The sequence below is a fragment of the Danio rerio genome, chromosome 18, assembly GCF_049306965.1.
Source record: "Danio rerio strain Tuebingen ecotype United States chromosome 18, GRCz12tu, whole genome shotgun sequence".
In the NCBI taxonomy this organism is placed as follows: Eukaryota; Metazoa; Chordata; class Actinopteri; order Cypriniformes; family Danionidae; genus Danio; species Danio rerio.
Genome location: NC_133193.1, coordinates 892,501 through 903,189, shown reverse-complemented (window position 1 = coordinate 903,189; position 10,689 = coordinate 892,501). Strand labels below are relative to the sequence as shown.

Sequence of the window (10,689 nt, the reverse complement as noted above, 5' to 3'; positions counted from 1 at the left end):
TCTCTATGAAAGGTAAAGGCCTCTAGATTTTGCTGATTTGAGCTCAATAAAATCTGATCATGCCTTGATGTTGACTGATTTGATGAGGACAGTGGGGTCTAACTCTGCTTACACTAAAGTCTCATCACTGAACAGAAATAATATCCAGTATAGAATATAAAGTCCTGCTGCAGTGGAGGAACTACAGGTTATTATAGCACATTCACAACTCTGGGTTATTTTAATCCAATGCATTGGGTTATTTTGATTTAATGTTATTACTTCTATTCTGGTATTACTATTGCTACTATTATTAGTCTTACTATTCATTTATAATTATGGCTGTGCAGTTCATATAAAAGTTGTATTCCTAATAAAATAAAAAGAGGTGCACTTTAAAATTGTGCACAATATTTACCCCTGAAACGCACTTTTCTTCAAATATTGTGGATATTTGCACCTTTTGTAAAAATGAGTGTCAGACATTATTGTCATTTGTTTTTTTCATGCAGTGTATCATCATGATCGTTTTAGAATAATTTACGTTCATATTGCTTTGCCAAGGTTAATCTGAGTGGTAATCTGCACCTTAAGGATGATATTTGTTTTTATTGTTTTTATTTGTTTTTTATTTATTTTGAAATCCAAATCAAGTCGTTCGAGGCCTTACTGTGAACTTACTCTTATAATTGCTGGGAAATTTACTTTTACAAACAGAGGATTTATTTTTTTAAATTCCAATTTTTAAACACTTCTCATGTGAATTAATATATATTTAATTAACTCACTTGGGTCAATTAATAATAAGAAATGTGCTTTTTTCTTGGGTAAACATGATGAGATCATTTATGCTACTTGAATTTTATCTATCTTTGTTTTTAATTGCATTATTATTATTATCTGTACTTATTTTAGTTATTTTTTAGGTTTTGCTCTTTATCCTATTATCTAATGTGAATATAGTGTAAAAGAACTGTTTTCTTTTACGGGCCACACAGCGCCTCCTGCTGGACTGTATTGTATTAATCTCCGTGCTCTCTGGTGTTTTTGCTCTCTCTCTCTCTCTCTCTCTCTCTCTCTCTCTCTCTCTCTCTCTCTCTCTCTCTCTCTCTCTCTCTCTCTCCCGGTGCACCGGTGGCTCGTCTCGGAGTCAGCTGTGATGATGAAGATGGAGATGATGATGGCGGAGCGCATGGCTGCCCGGTTGTCCGCTCAGGAGCAGCAGATCGCGGCGCTGACTCTGGAGATCGGGCTCCTGCGGGACGGGCTCACCGGCGGCATGTTCAGCGCTCTGGCAGGAGGACCGAACCTGGAGGCGCTGCGGTCCGAGAACGAGAAGCTCCGGTACCGAATATTGCACCTGCGCCGCGGCCTGCTGGAGGAGCAGAAAAGCCCGGAGACCCAGAAACAGCAGATCCTGAAGCAGGAGACTAAGAAGCAGGAGATCAAGAAGCAGGAGACCCAGAAGCAGGAGATCAAGAAGCAGGAGACCCAGAAGCAGGAGATCCAAAAACAGCAGATTCAGAAACGGCCGATCCAGAAGCAGGAGATCGAAAAGCAGCAGAGCCGGGCACAGGTGCGGCACTCCAGAACTACTGCAGATCCTCATAACCCACAGGACAGAAGAGAACCACAAAATACAACACAGACACAGTTCATTACTGTTTATACTGTAGACATGCAGATACTATAGGATTTCATCAGATAAAGATAATATATGATGATTTGATTTCTATCTATCTATCTATCTATCTATCTATCTATCTATCTATCTATCTATCTATCTATCTGTCTGTCTGTCTGTCTGTCTGTCTGTCTGTCTGTCTGTCTGTCTGTCTGTCTGTCTGTCTGTCTGTCTGTCTTCCAGGTAAACAAAAGATGTTAATATGTTGTTGAATGAAATGACATAATGTGATATTTATAAATCGACCCTGTGTGCATTGATTACAGTGTTCTCGTGTCCTCCCGCAGAGTTCTGGATGCAGAGCGGCAGATGATAAAGAGCAAGTCAGGAAGCAGGAGAAGCTAAAGTCTGCAGGGGAGGTACAGTATATATGTACAGTATAGAGGTACGGTATAGACATACAGTACAAGGAATCAGTGTACAGTATAGGGGTAGAATATGTGGGTAGAGAGTTGATGAACAGTGTAGAGAAATATATAGGGGTAGAGTACAGATGTACAGTACAGTATGGAGGAATGTATAGGGGTAGAGTACAGATGTACAGTACAGTATGGAGGAATGTATAGGGGTAGAGTACAGATGTACAGTACAGTATAGAGGAATGTATAGGGGTAGAGTACAGATGTACAGTACAGTATGGAGGAATGTATAGGGGTAGAGTACAGATGTACAGTACAGTATAGAGGAATGTATAGGGGTAGAGTACAGATGTACAGTACAGTACAGATGAATGTATAGGGGTAGAGTACAGATGTACAGTACAGTATAGATGAATGTATAGGGGTAGAGTACAGATGTACAGTGCAGTATAGAGGAATGTATAGGGGTAGAGTACAGATGTACAGTGCAGTATAGAGGAATGTATAGGGGTAGAGTACAGATGTACAGTACAGTATAGAGGAATGTATAGGGGTAGAGTACAGATGTAAAGTACAGTATAGAGGAATGTATAGGGGTAGAGTACAGATGTACAGTACAGTATAGAGGAATGTATAGGGGTAGAGTACAGATGTAAAGTACAGTATAGAGGAATGTATAGGGGTAGAGTACAGATGTACAGTACAGTATAGAGGAATATATAGGGGTAGAGTACAGATGTACAGTACAGTATAGAGGAATGTATAGGGGTAGAGTACAGATGTAAAGTACAGTATAGAGGAATGTATAGGGGTAGAGTACAGATGTACAGTACAGTATAGAGGAATATATAGGGGTAGAGTACAGATGTACAGTACAGTATAGAGGAATGTATAGGGGTAGAGTACAGATGTAAAGTACAGTATAGAGGAATGTATAGGGGTAGAGTACAGATGTACAGTACAGTATAGAGGAATATATAGGGGTAGAGTACAGATGTACAGTACAGTATAGAGGAATGTATAGGGGTAGAGTAGAGATGTACAGTACAGTATGGAGGAATGTATAGGGGTAGAGTACAGATGTACAATACAGTATAGAGGAATGTATAGGGGTAGAGTACAGATGTACAGTACAGTATAGAGGAATGTATAGGGGTAGAGTACAGATGTACAGTAAAGTATAGAGGAATGTATAGGGGTAGAGTACAGATGTACAGTACAGTATAGAGGAATGTATGGGGTAGAGTACAGATGTACAATACAGTATAGAGGAATGTATAGGGGTAGAGTACAGATGTACAATACAGTATAGAGGAATGTATAGGGGTAGAGTAGAGATGTACAGTACAGTACAGAGGAATGTATAGGGGTAGAGTACAGATGTACAGTACAGTACAGAGGAATGTATAGGAGTAGAGTACAGATGTACAGTACAGTATAGAGGAATGTATAGGGGTAGAGTACAGATGTACAGTACAGTACAGAGGAATGTATAGGGGTAGAGTACAGATGTACAGTACAGTACAGAGGAATGTATAGGAGTAGAGTAAAGGTATACAGTATAGAGGAACATATAGGGGTAGAATATAGATTTACAGCATGGATGTATGGTTTATGGAGTAAAGTATAGATGAACAGTATAGATGTACTGTTTATAGGTATAGGTATATAGGTGTGCAGTATAGGGGAACAATATAGATGTGCAGTATAGATGTACAGGTGGAGTACAGGAGAAATGATTTAAACGAACTCATGATCATAAAATCTACATCTCAGCTCTTCTCTGTGTCTGTGGAGCAGCTGAGCTCGTGGCCCAGTTTCGTGTCTGCTCGTCTGGATCTGTACGAGCGACTGAAGAAGGAGAGCGAGGCGCTGCTGGAGGAGCGGGCGGCCAGCGGGAGATCCATCAGTGTTCAGCTGCAGGACGGACAAACACTGAGCGCCACAGCCTGGGTCAGCAGCCCGTACCAGCTGGCCTACAGCATCAGGTGAGACCGCACAACACTGAACTGAGTGTGTGTGTGTGTGTGTGTGTGTGTGTGTGTCTCTCTGTGTGTGATCAGCAAAAAACTGAACCACACTGGACTATTTTCAGGCTTTCTTTTTGTCAGTTTCATCTTCACTCCGGGTGTGTGTGATGATCCTCTGTTGTGTGTGTGTGTGTGTGTGTGTTTCTGCAGTCCGGCTCTGGCTGAGAACAGTGTGATTGCGCGTGTGAATGGAGAGCTGTGGGATCTGGAGCGGCCGCTGGAGGGAGACTGCAGTCTGGAGCTGCTGCGCTTCGACCATGAGGACGCTCAGAGTGTGAGTATTACTGTACAAACACACACTCACAACACACACACACTCACTCACTCAGGTGTGCTGTCTCTCAGGTGTATTGGCACTCCAGTGCTCATGTTCTGGGTGAGGCGATGGAGAGTTTCTATGGCGGCTGCTTGTGTTACGGGCCGCCCATCGACAACGGCTTCTACTATGACATGTTCCTCGACGGACACAAGTGAGGCCTGTGTGTGTGTGTGTGTGTGTTCACTGTGTGTGGATGTGTGCGCTATTGACAATGTGAGTGTGTTCACTATATTCGTTCGTTCAATCATTTGCCTTCAGCTTAGCTCTTATTTATCAAATGTCACCACCGCAGAATGAACCACCAACTGTTCCAGCATATTTTTTACACAGCAGATGCCCTTCCAGCTGCAACCCAGTACTGGGAAACACTCCTACACACACTTATACACTACGGCCAGTGTAGTTGATCAATTCCCCTATAGCGCATGTGTTTGGACTGTGGGGGAAACCAGAGCACCCGGAGGAAACCCACACCAACACGGGGAGAACATGCAAACTTCACACAGAAACACCAACTGACCCAGCCGAGACTCGAACCAGAGAACTTCTTACCGTGAGGTGACAGTGCTACCCACTGATACAATGTGCCGCCGTGTTCACTATGTGTTTGTGTGTGTGTGCGTGTGTGTGTGCATGTGTGTGTGTGTGTGTGCATGATTGGATGTGTGTGTGTGTGTGTGTGTGTGTGTGTGTGTGTGTGTGTGTGTGTGTGAGCACGTGTATGTTCGCTGTCCACCATTGTGTGTTTCTGTGGTCATGCATTGACTGTGGTTGTGTGTACATGTGTGTGTTGGTGTGTTGAATGTGTGCTGACTTTGTGTGTGTGTATGTGTTCACTTTGTGTGTGTATGTATGTATATATGTGAGTGTGTGTTCACTTTATGTATGGGTGTGTGTGTATGTGTGTGAGAGAGAGCATGTGTGTGTGTGTGTGTGTGTGTGTGTTGACTGCACTGACAATGTGTTTGTGCTCACTCTGTGCGTGTGTGGTCAATATCAGCTCATTGTGTAATTTTGTGTGTGTGTGTGTGTGTGTGTGTGTGTGTGTGCACTGACTGTGGATGTATGTATATGTGTTAATTGTGTGTGTGTTCCCTGTGTGTGTGTGTGTGGTCACTGTGTCTGATTATTGTGTGTGTGTGTGTGTGTGTGTGTGTGTGTGTGTGTGTGTGTGTGTGTGTGTGTGTGTGTGTGTGTGTGTGTGTGTGTGAGACTGTGTGCGTCTTGACCATGTACGTGTGTGTAAAAGTCATTACATCTGTGAAGAGACCCTGTAAACTAAATATGTTTCTGTGTGTGTGTGTGCGTGTGCGTGTGTGTGTGTGTGTGTGTCTCAGAGCAGTGTCGAGTACAGAGTTCTCTGATCTGGAGCTGATCTGCAGGAACATCATGAAGGAGAAACAGCCGTTCGAGAGGCTGGAGGTCAAGAAGGAGACGCTGCTAGAAATGTTCAAGGTCATTAATGCTGCACATAAACTCACTATAGGGGGGAAATGAGGTTTATTGTTATTCAGCATAGCAGATGTAGTGTATTGACCCGTTTCCACTGACAGGTACAGTACGGTACGGTAGGGGTCGGTAGGGGTCACCTTTATCAGGCTTGCGTTTCCACTGCTAAAAGGGTACCAATGGTATGCCTGGTGTACATTGTGTACGACAGAAACTTTCAGTAAACATCATTCTCGCTGGAGGAAATGTCACAGTAAAACTGTGTAAAGCTTTCACACCACAGGAGCACCATTCGGCAGTGTAGACACAAGCCTGATAAAGGTGAGCCGTACCGAACCATATCATAGCACTCCATGTGTGAAGCGAGTTGTTGAAGGTGGTGTTGTGTTTTGAAGGCTAGAGGTTTTAAAGGAGCAGCTTTTCTTCTTTCAGTACAACAAGTTCAAGTGTCGAATCCTGAATGAGAAAGTGACGACCGACACCACCACTGTGTACAGGTGTGTATATGTGTGTGTGTGTGTGTGTGTGTGTGTGTTCACATCAGTTTTTTCTGCAGTGTGTGCTCTTCATCAGTGTGTGTGTTTCTGCAGGTGTGGTCCTCTGATAGATCTGTGTCGTGGTCCTCATGTCAGACACACTGGAAAAATCAAGGCCTTCAAGATCTACAAGGTGAAAAATGATGAGACAAACATGATGACACACACACCACATCAAAGACCAACTATAATAATATTTTTATATTTGAATAATTTTTGTTTTCATTTTTTATATTTCAATAAATATTTTTATCATTTCGAATTGTAAGGTAGCGGTCTCATTTTGATAGAAAAATGTGTAAATAGAATAATATTAGCAATAACGATTTCAATAATGTTGTGAACAATATGTTAATACATCTAAAAAAACTGGAAGTTTCTAAGAACATTTAAAAAAATGATTTAGTATAACTTAAAAGACAGCTATTATGCAGAAATCACCTTTATAAGAGTTTTAAATCCAGTTTTGTGTCAGCAGTGTGTGAATATCTCCAGCCTCCAGCAGGCCTGAGTGAGAAGCAGCCGTCTGTCCATCAGCCGTTAGAGTGTTTGAGCTGCTGAAGATGTTAGCCCCTTTCACACATACAGACCTTTCCGGAAAATTGCCGGCAATTTTCTGGAAAGGTGTGTATGTGTGAACAGGTCCTTTTTGATAATACCAGTAAATTCGTTCTGGCTATTTTCCGGAAAGAGAAGTCGTAACATTACCGGTTATTTGCCGGAATGCTGCACTGTGTGAATGCAGAAGGAAGATTGCCGTAATAAGCGCGTGCACGTCTAGAACGTGCTGACGTGAGACGTCTGCTTTAGCCAATCACAACAGTCAGACGCATTCACGTCCGCGCGGTTTGTGAGAATAAAAGCCTTTGAATATTTTTCCAGACACATTTAGCTGCTAGAAGTTAGTCAGATCACGTTTATATGTTCTTCTCAATGCAAACTGTGTAAATAATCATCGATGAGATGCTTATGATAAGCCGTTGTTTGTTTACCTTCAAGCTTTGCGTGCGCCTGTGAAACAGCCTGTGAGCGCCTGCACACGCACATATTATGAACATCTCGACATGCGAAAGTGATCCTGCGAAAGTTGTTCACAATATTGATCATCCACAGAGTTTGTAATGTAGTCAAATGTTTACAAACACAAGCGCAGCCGTTTAAAGCTCATTTGTGGTGAATGATGTCAGAATTTACCTGTATTTTGGAATGGATGTGTGAATGCTCTTTTCCGGAAAATTTCCGTAACGTCCTCGCCTGTGTGAACAGCGCTTTTTTGAATATACCGGTAAAGTCGTTCCGGAAATTTTCCAGATATTTACTGGTATCACTGTCTGAAAGGGGCTAATGTCAGCATAGACTAAGCCAGGCGTGTCCAAACTACGGCCCGCGGGCCATCTGCGGCCCGCAATCAGTTTTGTGGCGGCCCGCGAGGCTTTTTATAAATATCAATAGAATCTGGCCCGCTATACAAATATGAACGTAATTCAATAAATAACCACCGGGTATCGCTATTACATGCATTCAATTTAGCAGCAGTTCTTGTTATGATCTATCTATCTATCTATCTGTCTGTCTGTCTGTCTGTCTGTCTATCTATCTATCTATCTACACACAGTTGAAATCTGAATTATTAGCCCCTCTTTGATTTATTTCTTTTTTTTTAAATATTTCCCAAATGATGTTTAACAGAGCAAGAACATTTTTACAGTATGTCTGATAATATTTTTTTCTTTTGGACAAAGACTTTTGTTTTATTTTGGCTAGAATAAAAAGCAGTTTAAATTTTTTTATGAACCATTTTAAGGTCAAAATTATTAGCCCCTTAAGTCTTCAGAACAAACCATTGTTATAAAATAACTTGCCTAATTACCTTAACTTGACTAGTTAACTTGATTAACCTAGTTAAGCCTTTAAATGTCACTTTAAGCTGTATAGAAGTGTCTTAAAAATATCTAGTCAAATATTATTTACTGTCATCATGGCAAAGATAAAATAAATCAGTTATTAGAAATGAGTTACTAAAACTAATATGTTTAGAAATGTGTGGAAAAAAAATCTTCTCTCCGTTAAACAGAAATTGGGGAAAAAATAAACAGGGCCTAATAATTTAGGGGGGCTAACAATTCTGACTTCAACTATATATATATATATATGTGCGTGTCTGTGTGATGTATGTAAAATTTGGCCCGCGACGTTTGTTTTTTTGCATCTGGCCCTCGGCCCAAAAAGTTTGGACACCCCTGGACTAAGAGGATTATAGACCTTTTTCATGGCTGCTGCATGGAGGGCGCCATAGCGACCAGCGTCTTCCGGTAGAATGCTAAAATCTTCAGTTCACAGCGTGTACAACTGGTAATTTGCTCTCCGAAAATGGGTTTCAATAACGTTTTTAATGGATAACAGAGTGTTTTTGTGACACACAACTTAGAAATGTGTCTGTTAAAGCCGTTATAATCTGTCACATGTGGTTCAAGCGCGTCAGAAATACGAGAAAAACGTTCTCCTAGTTCACGTGTCTGCCGTCAGAAATACAGCGTGTGTGTGTGATCCCGGCCTGTCAGCTGTTAGCTCAGCGGCTCTTTAACACACACACACACACACACACACACACAGAGAGAGAGAGAGAGAGAGAGTAAACCAGAGTACTGGCATGAAACTTAACAGGTATGAAAGTCGGGCAATTTACAAAAATGAGCAATAAAAGTCTGTTATTGATCCTCTGCTGCTGATCTGCTGTTCATTCTAATCGCGAGCCGTTTGTGTTTTATTTCGTGTGTTGTTTTCATCACGGTTTGTGTTTTTCTGTCATTTGGAAATGACACTCGCCTGTATTTTCACTTTGTCACAGTTATTAAATCAGTGTGTCAGTGGCGCAGTACAGGCTACGTGTGTGTGTCAAACATGTTGGTGAACTACATGTGTTTGGGCTGGTTATATATTATAAATAAAGAGAAAATGTTGACTTTAGCGATGACGAGGCTTCATTTAAACTGCAGAAGATGCCATCTGACACCGAGGGGAAAACGCCTCACAGCAGCTGTTTTCCATCCTATTAGATCACATTTCTGTAAATGATCAGTCCAGGAGATGCTGCTGATGGACAACAGTGTTAGATAAAGAGGATAAAAGCAGGTCAAATAGATTAAAACTATCGTTTCAAAGCTGTCCAAATGTGACTGTTTACACGCATCAGCTGCCGACCGGAAGATCTTCGCATTCTCCTTGTGCATACATGCAAAGCATCATGGGTAATTTAAAGGTTTATAGATGTGGAGTTCTAGATGAACAGCGACAGGAGCGACATAAACTGACAGAAGCATCAACACACACACACACTGAAGCACACCTGACCAGCACACACTCACTGCTGATTCACATCTGTCACTATGCTGTCTGTAGCTCCGCCCTCTTCTAAAAAAGAGCTCAATCTCATTTGCATTTAAAGCGACACCAAAACAGCACAATTAGGGTCAAAGCCTGAAAGGGTCAGTTTGCTGGAGAACATCATCTGTGTGCTGTTTTCAGCTCAAACACACACACACACACACACACACATGAGAGAGACAGCAGAGACGCATTTGCAGATTGTAACTAGAGGCAGAATCGGTCCTCTTCAAAAGCAATGTAATTGAGCTGTCTGTTGTGTGTTTCCAGAACTCCTCCACATATTGGGAGGGCCGCTCAGACATGGAGACCCTCCAGCGCATCTACGGTATTTCATTTCCCGACAGCAAAATGCTGAAGGAATGGGAGCGATTTCAGGAGGAGGCCAAAAACAGAGACCATCGCAAGATCGGGAAGGTGACGTACGGTTCTGTCATTCACCACACTGCTTTTCTTACTGGCGCAGTGGGTAGCGATGTTGCCTCACAGTAAGAAGGTGGCTGGTTCGAGTCCCGGCTGGGTCAGTTGGTGTTTCTGTGTGGAGTTTGCATGTTCTCCCTGTGTTGGCGTGGGCAGCTGTAGTTCGATAGTGGTGTGTGTGTAGTTTTCCCTGCGATCCGCACTCACTGAACCGCTGGTGCTTGTAACAGCGGTAAATAAAATAATGATATTCATTTATTTTCCTTCCCATTAGTCTATAATTTATCACAGGTCAACACAGCAGAATGAACCACCAACTATTCCAGAATATGTCTTACACAGCGGATGCCCTTCCAGCTGCAACCCAGAACTGGGAAACACACTCATTCACACACACACACTCAGACACTACGGCCAGTGTAGTTGATCAGTTCCCCTATAGCGCATGTGTTTGGACTGTGGGGGAAACCGGAGCACCCGGAGGAAACCCACACCAACACGAGGAGAACATGCAAACTCCACACAGAAA

The 10,689-nt window shown here is 42.3% G+C and overlaps 1 protein-coding gene across 3 annotated transcripts in view; it reads left to right on the top strand.

Moving 5' to 3' along the window:
• Positions 1–1,120: 1,120 nt before the first annotated feature.
• tars3 (threonyl-tRNA synthetase 3) overlaps positions 1,121–10,689 on the top strand; it is a 20,494-nt gene continuing 10,925 nt past the window's right edge. The window contains exons 1-9 of one of the 3 annotated variants that reach the window (XM_073930115.1): positions 1,121–1,555; positions 1,951–2,022; positions 3,823–4,010; positions 4,203–4,326; positions 4,398–4,522; positions 5,709–5,826; positions 6,253–6,317; positions 6,411–6,489; positions 10,011–10,157. In XM_073930115.1, coding sequence (XP_073786216.1) covers positions 1,139–1,555; positions 1,951–2,022; positions 3,823–4,010; positions 4,203–4,326; positions 4,398–4,522; positions 5,709–5,826; positions 6,253–6,317; positions 6,411–6,489; positions 10,011–10,157 — 1,335 coding nt within the window. In that variant the 5' untranslated portion in view covers positions 1,121–1,138. Of the gene's footprint in view, positions 1,556–1,929; positions 2,023–3,822; positions 4,011–4,202; positions 4,327–4,397; positions 4,523–5,708; positions 5,827–5,924; positions 6,142–6,215; positions 6,318–6,410; positions 6,490–10,010; positions 10,158–10,689 lie in introns of those variants that run through there. The other 2 variants (XM_073930114.1, XM_073930116.1) reach the window with 2 other exon arrangements.